Raw genomic sequence first — 16230 nt, forward strand, 5'->3', positions numbered from 1 at the left:
GCCGATTGTGTCTTTTTCTGTCTTTTACTGCTTTGAATGAATGCTTTTTTTTTGCTTGTAATTTGATCTGTAATTCTGAGGGCTTCTTACACTTCTGACCATGCCACATTCAGTGATGTTTAACTGGTATTTTGTCTTTGAAAGCTGAGGCCAAGCACCTTCTGACATCACTGATTAGCCAGCGGCGAAGAGATTCTGAAACTATAAAGCAGCTACATTTAATACTTTATAATGTCTCACAATGTAAAAGGTGATGCACCCACAGAGCATTATCAGCTGGACCTGCATCTCCTCTCGGCTCTGCATTATTGTGCGTTTAAGCTCATTGTTTACCTGTCTGTCCAAAAACTTTACTGTTTTGGTTCACTCTTACTGCTCTTATAGGGTCGTTTTTGACCTGAGCAGGCAGCTCTTTTCTGTGAAAAAGCTCTATATGATATGAACTATATCGGGATGGAAGATTTTGGCCAAATTGCCCAGCTCTCTCCCAGACCATATGGTAGGGCTAAAAGAGAGTGAATATTTGAGTTTAATTCACCAGTGGCTGAAAACAGTACTATTAATGATATGTTGTGTTCAAAACTTACATTTATGCTGCCCTTAAGTGGCTAAAAGAGTTATTGCAGTTTGAAAGAGCAAAGCACCAGCAGTTTCCTGCCCTTTTTACCATTTATTGTGGACTGAGGGTAAAAAGTGTTTGTTTTTTAACTGTTAAAAACAAAAATCTAAGGCTTAGGCTATATGTTTTAGACTTAAAGTTTGTGAAAGGTTGTTCCCACCTTAAACATAAATACAATATTTTATATATATAGTATGTTTTATCATTGTAATAGTGCTTGCATGAGCAATGTCTCTACTCTAGACGGTTCGTTTCTTACATCATTCCAGTGTTGTTGGTTAAAGATAAGTTAGCGTGACATCACATCTGGGATGGGCGGGGCTAACGTGCACCGGCTTCTCTGAACGCATAACAACAGTCTGCCAACATCGGCAGACACACTCACTAAACGGCAACTAGGGACAAACAAAACAGCAACAAGCTATATAAAAAAAAACAGAAGTACCACTTTAGAGTGAGATAGCATATTTAGAGAGCCTGCCGTTAAGTTGAAACCTGGGAGGTGAGCGGAGGGAGAGCTAAGAAGAGACCGGAAAGGAAAGGAAGAAGGTATCCGGATTGCTGCGGGCGCTTGGCGAGAGACACCCCCGCTGTGTGACTCCTTCAGCAGCATCAGGACCACCAGGATGGAGGAGGAGAATCACGGTTAGTCTTTATTCCACTCTTACAGAGACTGTTTGGCATTTTGTGAACGCTTTGAGCCCCTGACAGTGTGCAATGTACATGTTTTTTTTTTCAGCATTGCTTACCACGGTGTTCCTGCTTTGCTGTGCCTAGTGTACAGAAATGGCATGCAGTCTACTAAGCATAGATGTTCATACTGCTGCCAGTCTGGTGGGACTGTTAGAATGACAGCATATGACAGACTACTGTGCACATGTAGAATTTCCTAAAGTCGTAAAGGGACTCATTACTCATGTTGATTTATGTATTCACCAGATATGAAGTAGCCCACCATGTTGGGGATTTATAAGCCATCTTAAAAACAGGTGTCCCCTGTAGTATTCACTGCCAATGCCAAAAGGATATAACATGATCTGTATGATGAATTATTACATATCACACTGCAGCTGTGAGTGCATGGTGGACAGTGTAGAAATCCACATATTTGTTGTTGTTGTTGTTGTTGTTGTTGTTGTTGTTGTTGTAGCCTACACAGTAGAGTTAATGCAGTGAAAGATAGAAAAGTTCCAGCTCTTATGGGAATTAAGTTGCAAACAGATTTATTTATACCTCAGATGACACAGTTTCACAAAATGCCTTCTTATAAAACTTTTACAGGAAGTTCAATGTCCTGACATCATGTCCCCCATGATGATGTCAGGCCATGATGAGCAAGCTGATGGCTCAGCTTAGGCTATGATAGAGGCTTCATCTCAATTATTTAGCAGTTTAGTTTTTCTGGGATCTTAATGCATCTCAAAATAGAACCACCAGCAATGGCCTCATTGCAAAACTGATGCTCTGTAGAAAGAAGGGAGGGCTGGTACCCCACATTGCTTTCTGTGAGTCCCATAAATGTACCCGTGTAAGATAACAGTATAGAATGAAATATCATTTCACTAGAATTGTACCTGGTACTATTTCATGTGACAAATACAATTGATTGATTGATATTAGGGATTGAAAAACGAACGAAAATGTATCTAGGTAAAAGATGTAAACTGAGACAATTGTACTAATGCTTCGCTTACCAATCTTTTATAAGACACAAGGCACACAGGGTCCAGAAGTGACTTCTTGCATACAGCGTTTTTGCTCTTGGCTCCCAAGAAGGACAGTCATATTTATTTGCAGTCGTCTTCCCTTGTCAGTTTTTTCCTATTTGCAAGAAGAGTCGACAGTTATGTAATTATCTGCACAAGTGTGAGGCACAAGAGGAAGGACATGCCAAAGCTCCCAGCGCATTCAAATAAAACTCTCTCCGTCCCTGACACCTACTTAGTCGAGTCAGTGGCTTGTGGATCTGAATGAGTAAGTATAAGTCATCTCTTCTGTCCCTACGCACCGTGTCTGTTCAGCATAATTGAAGTCTGAGAAGGAGAGAGGATAAAAAAATCAATCCATCCACTGTCAAGACTTGACTCCAACAGACTTCATTTTATTTTGGCACAAAAGTGTTTCCTCTATTTTATTATTTAAGTAGACGTATGCATTTGCAGTATGTCTGAGGACAAATTAAGACAGGGTTACCATACTGTGTTTTTGCACTCTGTTCCTCTGATGTTGCTAGGTGCTGGTGCCCTAAACCAGCTATCTTGGGATTCATTGGGTGCATTCTGTTTCAAGACTCACTTCAAAGGCAACTGTTTTATCGTTTTTTTCTTTTCGTGCTCTTTTGCCCCACCTGCACCTGTCAGTGCAGATCTGTTTCCCTTTGCATAATGAAATTTGTGCACACAAAGGAAACAGTGTGCTGGTTTATAGGCGTGGTGCACTATAGTGACAGGTACATGTGGTTGCTGTGGTTATGGGTGTCATCTATCCTCTCAGTTTGAAAAAGAGTTGACGCTGCTGCTGGCCTGTAATGTGTTGTTTTCTACTGTATACTGTCACTCTCAACCATGTTGTCTGACAGGTTTACTCCAGGTTTAAGCTCCTCTCTCGTTCAAAGCACACTCTTAGAAAAAGCTGTCAAAGCAGCAGCAGCAGCAAAATCTCAGTGGACTTATGCAGACATATAGTAGGCTATTCCTGGTTAAAAAAAAAAAAAGTGTCATGAAAATCAAAAGATAAAAATGATAAGAAGTTTAAATCTGTCACTTCACAGTCAATTCAAACCTGCACTTGTGTTGCAGTTGTTCTTACGTAACCATGTAAGATACCAGTCTAGAAATAATTCAACATCATCCCTTTGTTTTCCATCATTAAATCTACACCCATACAAAGAGTTGTAGATAAAGAGAAGCACACAAAGGGAGGATATTAAAGCTTTGAGACGGCTAAAACAAAAAGTGGGCTAGGGTGCCGGATGATGTTACTTAACACATTCAATCCATATTTAGCCTGTTAAGCTAACTTATTCAGTTGTTCCAGCATAGGTGCTTATTCTGCTGTTAGCCAGTTCTTAGTCACTGGAGGTGATGCTAACAGTGTACTGCTATGTAGGAGTTCCACCAACACAGACCAGCAAGCTCTCTGTAGTTTTTTTTTACCCAAATGGGGAAACACTTTCATCACATAGAAAACTTGCCTGCCTATATGACTGTTTGAAGCCAAAATATGAGTGATTTTCTTTAGAATCTCCTATAGACTGCTTGCAGTTTTCTGCCTACAGTGTTTGTACATGAGTTGTTCAACCTACGTACAGTTCCAATTCAGTCTGCTGTAAGGTAAACTGCACTTGGTGTGTGAGCGAATCCTTCTGGCCTGTTTAGTGAACTAAGAATAAAGGTGTTGTTACATGCTATGTCCACCTGGTGGCATGTATGCGTAACAGCTCAACTAAAGTGTTGATGTGGTTCCAGTTCAAGGCCAGGGCTAGACTACATACAGTAGGCCTATGCAGCACTGTGCAGAGGAAACAAAATCTCAGCAGCCACTGTATGTGCTAAATGAAGATGTTCGCCTCATGATCTACTCAGATGTGGCTGCACCAGATATTGTTGTAATGCGAACATGTATTGATTGCTATTAGGAAGCTCTATTTTTTAATTAATAGCCTAGGTAGAGGTAGAGATTGAAGGATCAGCTACAGAACAGCTGTAAAACTGTAATATCTTGATTATACAGGATTACTGCTCAATTAGAAATATGTTATTGTGGATTGGTGGAGTTTTATATATTATGCTATTATAGTGAGCAACGTGTTTCCCCCTGCAGTTTGACTCCAGACTGTTAAGTACTCACAGTTAATTGAACTGAGCATGCATGTGAATATTTGTGCACCAAAAATGCTTAGTCTATAACTTTAAATATTAATGTTACACGCATTAAACAAAAGGGAGAACCACTCCTGCTTCATGGAGCTAATAGATGTCAAAAACTCCACAGGGAACCTTTAAGGGATGTCCAGGCTGTCAGTGACTGCTATTGGTATCTCTCTATCTATCTATCTATCTATCTATCTATCTATCTATCTATCTATCTATCTATCTATCTGTCTATCTGTCTATCTGTCTATCTGTTTACTTATTAATACTCTGCAGGTGCAGAGCGAGGTGCTGACTGCTGACAACACACTGTTATTCAGATAGGTAACGTGGAGCCTAGCGGAAGGAGCGGAATATGCATACTAAAAATGAGAGGAAAACATTTGTGCTGACTTTGCCGTGCTGCTGATCCTCTTGTGACAGAGCTGCTCCTCTGGGCGATGTGCAGCTGCAGCATTTTTAGGTGGTCAGGACTGACTTTGCAGTTCATGCAGGGGTCCCTCTGAGGCAATCTGCCCTCTGGCAATGAACTGGGCAATGATTGTTAAATCAGAGGTGATGTCATCGCCATGCAGACTGTAGAAATGCAGCATGTGTCAGATCTACCTTGTCGCGTTCTGTAATTGCCACCTAGCCTGAGTTGCTGACATGCGTGCCCCTGATGACAGGGAGGGCAGAGTTGAAAAAATAATTAATGACTGACACTGAATGAGATGGGCTGTTATTAAAGAGTGAGAGACACTTTGTGCGATGGGCAGGTATAGGCTAATTTAGAGTGGCAGTAGCTCAAGAGTGGAGGTAAACATTCCTGCTTTGCTCCACAAGAGGATGTGAAAATCCAAACCAAATAAATTGGCGTTGATTATGAGCACATCTTTGGCAGAACCAGACCAGTTTATTTTGTGTGTGTGTATGTGTGTGTGTGTGTGTGTGTGTGTGTGTGTGTGTGTGTGTGTGTGTATGTGTATGTGTATAAGCCCCATGTGTGTTATGTAGCTTCAAGACCCCTACAATGTAACTGTGTCGCGGTGAAAAACCTCAATAGGCGTGTGAAGATATAATCTAATCAAAACAAAAACCTCACAGTGTTTTGCCCAGGAGCAAATTATTTCTCCACCCTGTTGCCAAGCAACAATGCAATCTTGATTTTATGTACAAGGCTTTTGAAGCCAAAAATGATGGAGTGACTAGAAGCTAAAAAGCAACAGAGGGTAGAGATGGAACTCAAACACTGCACCGCACAAAACAGAGCAACGTGCTGCTGATAGGTCGCCATGATTCTAATGCACAGTAAAACTTTCTTCTTAATTGTTTCTTTAAAGTGCTCATATTATGCTCATTTTCAGGTTCATAATTGTATTTAGAGGTTATATCAGAAAACACCATATTTTTGTTACACATTTCTGCAGCTCCTCTTTTCACCCTGTGTGTTGAGCTCTCTGTTTTAGCTACAGAGTGAGACATCTCACTTCTGTTCCATCTTTGTTGGGAGTCGCACATGCGCCGTAGTTAGGTAAGGACTACTACCCAGTCAGAAGCAGAGTATGAGGTCGTGCCACGCTAGCAGCTAGGCGAGCATTATAACGTGTGTTACAAAGTGACACACGTTTGTCTCTGAAGTAAAGGCTGGACTACAATAGAGCTGTTTGGAGCAGTTTGTGAACAGTGTTTTCACTTTGGAAGCCTATTACATGCACAAAAAAGACAAGGAAAGGAAAGACGCCAAAAAGCATAATATGAGCACTTTAAATGATTTTCCCTTTGTTTCTACATTTTATCAGGCAAACTTGGTTCCAGCAAAAACAAAAAGTAATAGAAAGCAGAGATCTGTCCTTAAGGTACATTAATATATGCATTAAAATACAACCTGACTTTTCCATGTGTGTGTGCAATCTGTTGTGTCTAAGAATATCTACTTGAATTAGTATGGAAAGTAGCCAGAGAGTGCAAGTGGGTGAGAGAGAGAGAAAAGAGAGAAGAGAGAGAGAAAAAAAAAGAGAGAGAGAGAGAGAGAGAGAGAGAGAGAGAGAGAGAGAGAGAGAGAGAGCAGAGGAGGATAGAGGAGCTGAGACACCAGCACAAAAGTCAAACTGGGAGAAAGCAGAAGTGATTTCAGCATCCTGGCAAGTTGCACATTCTATTCAAGGCGGAAGAGAAAGTGTGTGAGTGTAAGAGATTGGCTGGGGAGAGGAGGACTCATCCAGCCGGGGGATTAGGTGAAGCAGAGTGACAGAGAGCGCAGGACCTAACAGAGTCTCTACATGGACTGAACGGCTGGGAGCTCGGAGGGACTCTCAGCAGCCACAGCAGGTTACCTGGGCCTCCCCAACTTTCCTTTTTCCTCAATCTGAATCGTCAGGAGGGAGCATTCCCACAGCCACTAACGGAGACGTACCTTCACACACACACACACACACACACACACACACACACACACACACACACACACACACACACACACACACACACACACACACACACACACACACACACACACACACACACACACACACACACACACACACATTACACACTGAAGCTATGGGGTCAGTGAGTGAACTTTGTGTGTCCAGCCTTCAGACATTCTTGTGTCCAGCTGTTAAGCCGCTCCACCAAGCTCAAGGTAAAGTCACAACTGTAGGCCTTATAATGCATACTGTGTTGTGTTTTAGTCTGTTTGGATTGCTCGTTGGAATGTGTTGTAGCATAGGTCCAGTATGTAAGATGGTTTAAAATGATCTTATTTTAAGCTATCATCACCATTAGTATTTTAAAGACTTATCACTGTCGATAAAAACCTGTTGATTTAAAGGGTATTTGTAGATGATAACATTTGGATGGAAATAGAGGGAGCGTCTTGTCGCTGAGGAGGCTCTCTCATTAAGCACTACTTAAACCTTGGTGTGCGCAAACACACTGAGAGATGGAGCGAGCTAATGTTATTACTTACTGAGAAGATCTAATCACCAGCAGGTCTCACACACTATCCACCGCCAAACTGAATTTAACTGCTCGTGATGACTTCACATACTAATGTTCACCCATATGTAGCAGATCCACATATTGTATTAGCAACATTGAAACACAGCCACACAGACTGACTATGCTCCTACAATACCCCGCTCGGCTGTGCGTGAAAATGTCTCTTCTTGTCCCTTGCTGTTACTAGTAGTCCTTCGATAACGGGGGTTAGGTTTACTTGAGATCACCTCCTGAACCCAGATAAACAACTTTCAGTGCTTCCCAGTTTAATTACAGATGGACCAGAAGTGGAGCTGGCTAAGACGTTGGCCTTTATTCTCACCATCTGTGCTCAGATTTATCCTGTAGTTAAAAATAGGATCTGAATTGTGATGGAGGTAATGTTTGTTTAGTTTTGGTTGTTAAGTGTTGCAACTGCATTACACTACACTGCTGGGTGGTGCACAGGTTCCCATTGGGAATGTTTGAAACTGTGCAGACAGGCAGACAGTGTTGACGTGACTAAAGCGGCTTCGCTGGGTTGTGGTGAATCAGCTGACTGAGCGCGTAGCGAGAGGAAATGGTGCTGCCTCAGTGATTTCAAAACACCTGAATCAGCACCACGGACCAGCGCAAAAAGAGGGGACTTTATTTTAGTTTGGGATATTCAAAGCAGAAGTAATCTGGTATCCGTTTCAGAAAGCAGGTTTAGTGAAAACTCTGAGTTTGTTAATGCTGAGATGAGGGAAACTCTGGGTTTTCCGTTTCAGAAAGAGAGGGAACTTAACCTCAGAGTCAGTTACTATGGTAACTGAGCCTGTGAACCTAACCTGGCCGGGAGCAGGTTTTCTTCAAGAAACTCAAGGTTTCTTCTCTCTCATTTCCTCATTCATTCATTCATTCAGTCTGTATCAGGTGCATTTTAATGCAGTTTGTTATCTGCATGAATAAAAAAACTTATTGTTAGGCAGATTATAAAACGTTTTTTTCTCAAACATGTCATGTCCTTTTGTCGACGATCCTGTTGATGAAAAAGCTGTATTACTTCACAGACAGTTTACTTCGGGAGATGATATTGAACCCGACTAATTGTATTTTCATTTCCACATTTTTTCGCAGTCCATCAGATATGTAGATACCTTATCCGTCCTCATATCACTAACATCCACCATCGTGGACATGCTTTAACATCCCAGCAGATTCTTTGTGTCGCATTAAGTTTTTTGCAAACGGCAGTTTTCTATATTGGTGTGTATACGGATCATACTGTAATAGTAAAGCCACTGTATGCAGAGCCATCAGAAAAGTGTGACTCGCTCTGAAACGTTTTTTAAACGTAATATTATAAGTCAACTGTGATTAAATATGAAATTAATACCCTGTTAATGCTTACGCATTGACTCGAGCAGCAATTTTCTCCCACACCAATTCTCTCTCTGTTGCAGCAGCAGCCGCTGTCTTGCTTTTTTAACGAAATGCATGTTCAAACTCGCTGTTTGTGCGCATGAGTATTTCCGCCGACCCGTTTGTTTGTGGTTGTTACCATGGTGAATCGTAGTATCATGGCTCCATTCATGCTGCCTTTTTATTGTGGTGGTGCACGCGCGTGAACATACTCTGAGTTAATTGAACCAACTCATATCAGCTGTTCTGGAACCGAAAACTCAGAGCTTTCCATCTCAGGGTAAATCAACTCAGACATCAGGGTTAGACTCAGAGTTTGTTAAACCTCCTTCCTGGAACGGACCCCTGGATTGTCCTGGTATCAAGAACATGGTGACTGCAATGTTTTACAGATTTTCGTCAAGCTAACAAAAATGACTTTAACATTTTGGTTAAAATTGAGGAAAAAGTTCTATTTAGATATGACACTGATTTTCCATTTGAATATTCAGCCTCCAGTAAAAGCATTTCCAAAGGCTTGATTCCAGCTGTCACCCGCCTGCAAGTGTCAGTTTTTTTGCTTAAACTGTATTAAAAACATTCCGGTCATGATGACAGCCATTACATTTCGGACGCCTTGTGGGAAGAGATTGGGCAGTGTTCTGAGAGTGTTGGCGTTTCTGTTTTTAATCGTGAATCTGCAAGTGATTCATGTGTGACTCATCGAATGGTCATCCAGCGAGTTTACATTGTATCAGCAGCATTATTAAATCACTCCTGAAATATAGCCAAATGCTGTTTGACATGAAAAAACTACTGCAAACATGAGAGATAAGTTTAAAAAAAAAATCACTTGGCTGCCTCACTGGCTGACCTCATGTAGTGACGTGTTATTTCCCAAAGTCTTTATGTTTCTCAGGGGACACAAATTGATTGCTTCAGTCTTCTTAGCCACTCTCCCTTTGCATCTACATGAATTAACCGCTACAGTGGAATGGCAGTGCCCTTTCAGACTGTAAATGTTACTGTGAGTCTAACTTTCACAGTCACTGTAAGTGTGACTCAACATGCCCAATTCATCTTCACAGGGCACAGGCTGGGACTGATAGCGGGCAGTGTATCGCCCAAAGCAGACGTGATAGTAATTTAGCTGATTAATATCAGTGCGATTACGAGGGCCGTCTGTGCTGTGAGGCAGGTGTGCCTGTGGCTTTGCCTTGCTTTTCTGTCATGGAAATGACTCCATATGGGCCCCAAGGGGCAGCTTAAGACAACGTGATGTCTTTGGGAGCATAAACAAGCCCATCAGCAGCAGCCAGTATTTAGAATATTTGCCAAATCAGCTGGTTGTAAAGGATGGTATGGTACATGGTATACAGACATGTATAAAGTACTAGAGACCCAGACTTGAGTAAAAGTACAAGTGCTCTATCAAAAAAGTGACTTGAGTAGAAGTTGAAGTGCTCTTTAAGCATCACACTTAAGTGGAAGTACTAAAGTATTCAACATTGTTTGTACTTAAGTATTGCAAGTAGTTTATTTTAAAGTGTACTACTCAATTTACATGGTAGTCATACCTGCCCAGGAACTACAGGTGGAAATTAGCAATTGTTGCTATAACCTGGCCCAAGACATATTCTCTTGTTTAATAAGTTTAATGTTTATTTGTGCATTGTCCCTGTTTCAAATAAATCAATTTCCATTTCCATTTCCATTCCAAGTATTGAAAGTAAAAGTACAAGTATTGTGTCCTGTAGTTATTAAAGAAAGCAGTCAAAAGTTTGAATATCATATTGTTTATATTGTTTCAAATGTTTAGCCTAAAGGACACTCACAATTCCTTTGGCTGTAGCAGCAGTACAAGGACAGGGATGTACAACACCGCATGTCATGAACTGCGGGTAGCTAGTTAGCTAGCGCTAATTGATAGCTCAAGCTGGTGTGCCATTTGTGTATTATATTTGTAACTTACCTTGATATGTTTCTCCAAATTCGATGTTGAATTTTTGAAGGCCATTATTTCGCAATCTTTTGGGAGGCAGAGTAGGCACTTCATTCTATATGAATTGTCTTTCACTCCGACAAATGAAAACGCGGACTCTAAGTAGGGCCAGGGATGGTCTCCTTCCTCACCCTCACTGCCACGATTACTCCATGGTTACTCCATACTCCTGGTTCTTCCATCTCGAAACAAAACTCAAGTGTTCTCAATGCAGGCAGACAGCAGAGCGAAAGGCAGAATGGGGGCACGCACAGCCTTCTATAAGACAGCATGATCGCTTGATTCGCTCAGTGATGAGCCAGCTTCATCAATCCTGGTGACAGAGCCATCTACTGCTCTGGCAGTGATAATGTGGGTTTGGAATGATTCAGAACATTTTTATAATTGTAACGAGTAACAATGCAGCACATTAAAAATGTATCGGAGTAAAAGTATTAAACTCATCGAAAATATGCACTGAAGTAAAAGTGGAAGTAGGAGAAAAAAATAATACTCCAGTAGAGTACAGATACAGCCTTTTAGTACGTAAGTACAGTAGTGAAGTAGTTCTACTTCGTTACTATACATCTCGGTGCAGTGACAGTGGGTGATGATGCTAACGTGATTATGGTAGGGGTTCCCAACCTGTCTGGCTTGTGGACCCTTTAACCCTAATTTTCTGTTTGGGTTCCTGGAGAGCCTGGGCCTGGATATTGAACTGAAAACTTGAACAAAAAAATACCTTGGTTTGGGGTCTCAGACAGTCCAGCTGTAAAACATGGTTTGCATGTTTTTGCCAACAAAGAATATGTCCATGTAGCTATAATTGATATCTTCTACCATCACTATCTTTGTAGGTACACAGCTATGCAGTGAGCTAAGCACACTTCTAATGAAGGCTGTCAGCGAATTGCCTTTGAGGTTTTTCACTGGAAGAAATTGTGACATTGGACAACAATATTGATTACAAATCAGAAAACCACAAGATTCCATAGACAAGAGTTAGCCCAAGGACATTGGATTCAGATAACAAGCTGTCAAATCAACCTAATTTGTGTTTTTCTTCTTCTACCCATCCTGTGATCATTTTCCTCCCTTATTGGGGTTTTTCAACCCCAAAGTTGTAAACCATTGGGTTATGGGATGCAAACCTCTAACTTTGTATGGTGATACAGTAATACACATTGATTATAAGGCCTAACTGATCAGTAAGCTCCTGTGTACATTTACATGAAAAAAGATATCTTCACTTGGTAATACAGTTTGACATGTTTTGGATGCTGAACGAGACAGGCTCTGCTGGTGAGCTGCTTTAAAGAGTCAGTGGTGGGAATCACAACAGAGGCAGATGAAATCCACACAGCTCTGTAAGCCAAATAAGTTCATTCTGGTTGCATTGGAGGATTTCTTTTTTTCTGAGTTCTTGGTTTTTCTCTTGATGAAATGGCATGAAATGAACAGGTGTGGTAGCACGTTCGCTGGTGAACTGGAAAATAACGTGCTATCTCGGGCATTTGTGACATAATGTAACTCGTATTGTTGTACTATAAATGTGTGGACATGCTGGCCTTTGAACAACGCATCAAGCTTCAATGATTGCAGACACAATCCCTCTATGAACAGAAGGGGTTTTATTCAGTCTTTCCCTAAGACTGCTTGTTAGTCAGACTTGTGCATAATAAATTACAGATGAACAAATGCTCTGTCAGCCGGTAGTCTACCAAGGCTTGTTGGGGTGATGTCAACTGTAGAAATGCATGCAGTGCAACGAATCTAGCCTGAGGAAGAGTGACTTCTGGACAGGCTGTCATACTTCAGCAGGAGCTTTCTGCATTTCACACTCTCTTACTAAAACTGATTTGCAAAGTCACATCTCCTGACAGCAGTATTTCTGTATGCATATTCATGTAAGTGTAGGTGAGGTCTGCTGGGTGCTGCTACACAGAAAAAGATTAGAAAGTCTTGCTGTTGAGGATATATGGAGAGCAATATAAAAATACAGCTTTATCTTTGCATTTTTAAAGTGATTGGCCGCCCACAGAGTGTTTTTCTCTCACAACCATATGAGAAAAGTGACACGAGAGCTAGATATTCTTGTATTTATATTATGACTCATGTCAGTAATTAATCACTCAGGTAGGTCTGCACACACCCTCTCATTCGGGAAATTACAGGATGGATTGATGCAAAGGTCTCATTACCTTCGACTGCACCCATAAAAGGAAAGCAGTGGTTTCAGAATCAGCTTGTGCAAGGAGATATGATGGAGCAAAAAAACTCCAGCCACAGCTTGCGCGGGGAGCTACCAGTCCACACTCTGTACAGGGACTTGAACCAGCAACCCTCCGGTTCCCAACCCAACTCCCTACGGACTGAGCACTGCCACCCCCAAACCTCCTATTTCTCAATATGCCTTTGCCTTTGCAAGTCATTTTATCATTCAGAGTTACTTTTAGAGATGTGTGTCAATATATTGTTTATGGAACGCAGTTAAATAAAGTTTCTCTACATGCCCTTTCTTTTTTCTGCAGTTTGACTGTAATTACTGCAGATGATCAGCAGGGGTCACTCTTGGCATCTCTTCTCATAGGATGGTTAAAGGTTTATTTTCTCACTTTCCCCATCTAATTTAATCTATTTAAACACAGATTTACTATTGCAACTTCAGGTGCTGATAGCATTATTATCCGTATGGCTAATAATAGAGTCTTGGGGTTTCAGGAATAACCACCGTTGTGCAGTTACTTTTGTGGAGAGTTGGCCACTTCATTGCCCCAGGCACATACAGCTGGAACCCGTCACAATAACCCTTCAGGCAAAATACCCATTACAGGGTCGTTCCACTGATTTTAAACATCAACATCAGTTCATTTGTATTATAATGTATTGCGGTTTTTAGATGGTGTTTTCTAAAGTTTGAGAAAATAACTAATAGTAACTTTGCATTATTGGAGCTTGGAGTTTGAAAGACATGGGTATTTACCAAACATGGAAAAACTAACAGAGACTATCAAGTTGCATTCTGGGAAGTGTGGGATCCAGTGTTTTTGGAGCTTGGCTCATACTAGAGACTAAAAGTCAGGATAACTTGGCCTTTGCTGCATCAGTTTTGACCGTTAATTTCACCTCAAGTCCCCCAACTTGGCAGGACAATCCCATAAAGTGCTGAATCTAGTATATTTCAGAATTTAAAGCCAGGGGTGTCTACCTGACCTGTAAACTCTCTGTAAATACAATACTGTGAAACATCACTGACTAGGGCTGGGCAATATATCGATATTATATTGATATCGTGATATGAGACTAGATATTGTCTTAGATTTTGGATATCGTAATAAGTGTTGTCTTTTCCTGGTTTTAAAGGCTGCATTACAGTAAAGTGATGTCATTTTCTGAACTTACCAGACGGTTCAAGCTATTCTATTATTTGCCTTTTCCCAACTTAGACATTATGTCCACATTACTGATGATTATTTATCTAAAATAAGTGTGAAGATATTTTGTTGAAGCACCAATTGTCAACCCTAGAATATCGCTGCAATATCGATATTGAGGTATTTGGTCAAGAATATCGTGATATCAGATTTTCTCCATATAGCCTAGCCCTATCATTGACCTGCATGGAGAAAACATAGTACACATTCTCTCATGCTGATTTTCTGTTTAACGAAAATTGGTCTGATTAGATGGTCAGCCAGTAGACAGAGAAAGATGGAACACCTTTCAAACATGAGAGCCAGGATTGCTCCTGAGAATTGGCTCCGTCCCTTTCAGCAACACTGTAATCCAAAAGGCTTAACAAAGTATGCTAAATCCGAATAACCGCTATTTCATAATATGACCAAGGCTTGTGGGAGGTTAAAATCTGTTTATGAGCTACTTTAGACTTATACAGATTTAGCTGCTGTAACGTTGTCAATAGAAGCTCTGTCTTGATTGTCTAACCAAATCTAACGTTTCTTCATTGCAAACAGAGCATATTCAAGTCCTTAAGGAAAAATATCACAAATAAGGGCAAAATAATAGTATCACTTGCCAGTATTATCCAATCTAGTCTTATAATGTATGTCTGAAAGGGGCTGATGCATATTTTTGTAACCTGTATCGTATTACCTTCAGTTGTCAGGTGTTCCTGTTGTTTTCAAACTGAAGGATCCTGAAAAGTGTGAACTAAAACCCTATGAACAACTGAGATGAATACAGAAGGAAACTTTTCATTTTGAGGAATGTATCCATCTCGTTGAAACTAATTATCAGCTGCATCTTTTAACATGCAAGAACAAAACCCTCTTTACTCTTCATAATCTAGTATGACGCTGCTTTGAGGTTTGCATAAACACTCTAGGATCAGTTCTACATGGCTTTGTGTTGATCAGGAAGTTGCAGACAACGTGTTGATATCAACTGATGATCTTTTCATTTAAAGGTCAAACGGCTCTCTGATTTTACTTGTTCTGGGTTCTTTAGCACAGATTCACAGCAGTGCTCTGGGGAATAGATGAACTCTTAACAATGAAACTTTGTGTGGACAGGGTTCACTTAACACAGACTACATTGTCAGTTGTTGAGTTTGGGCAGCACAACTGAGGCATTCATGAGCCGCAGCTTGAAGCTGAGCCCCTCAATGAAGTGGCCATGCAGACTAGGGCCCTTTAAGGGTGGGTTTATGCATTTATGCTTTAGGTGTCTCGATGATTGTACTATTTGAGCCAATATGGTCTTCAGAAAAAGGGGTGAATCACAGTATTTGGTCCTGATTTGATGATGGTTACTCAACACAGAGAGGAGGTGTAATCTCCTGGCTTCTTTCATTGGCTGTGAGTGCAGCATTCCTCTTGGCTCTCCTGTATTCATCAACAGGCAGGGACAGGCTCGGCCCATCTGACAGCAGCACAGTCGAGCAGGTGTTATACAAACAGCAGGCTGATTTATTCACTTTTAACAAGAGGACGGAAAGCTGGGTAGCTATGCTGTCTGCCCTTACAGTTTTCCCTAAAATATGCTGCCAAGAAATGTCTCCTTTCTGGGGCAGCCATCAGATGCACCTTTGATCACAAACAGCATACCTGTGTGTTGATTGGCCAGGATGAAACATTGAAGTTATATATATATATATATATATATAAAGATGATACTTTATATTTGAATTTTTGAATCAGACATTAAAAATGCTGCTCAGTCTCACCTGGATTTTTGCAGAACAAGTTTCACCAATAATGACACATCTGCATGTACATGGTTGTAGTCTTGTTGGAGCGATTCAACACAGTTGTGTAATAATTACAGTGTAATGACAAGCAACTCTTTACATGAACCAGGGAAACAACAACAGAGCTGCAGTATTTCCATTTAGCTTTTAGGGTGGCTGTCAAAATGTCTATGTAGGCTAATTGAAAGTGGAAATAAATAGGGAA

General features: G+C 40.9%; 1 protein-coding gene across 3 annotated transcripts in view; it reads left to right on the plus strand.

The window, feature by feature from the left end:
* Nucleotides 1-1005: 1005 nt before the first annotated feature.
* Nucleotides 1006-16230, plus strand: part of cyth1a (cytohesin 1a) — a 44508-nt gene continuing 29283 nt past the window's right edge. The window contains exon 1 of one of the 3 annotated variants that reach the window (XM_039824335.1): nt 1006-1264. In XM_039824335.1, coding sequence (XP_039680269.1) covers nt 1246-1264 — 19 coding nt within the window. In that variant the 5' untranslated portion in view covers nt 1006-1245. Of the gene's footprint in view, nt 1265-6976; nt 7115-16230 lie in introns of those variants that run through there. The other 2 variants (XM_039824336.1, XM_039824333.1) reach the window with 2 other exon arrangements.

This window comes from Perca fluviatilis, chromosome 15, assembly GCF_010015445.1.
Source record: "Perca fluviatilis chromosome 15, GENO_Pfluv_1.0, whole genome shotgun sequence".
Lineage (NCBI taxonomy): Eukaryota > Metazoa > Chordata > Actinopteri > Perciformes > Percidae > Perca > Perca fluviatilis.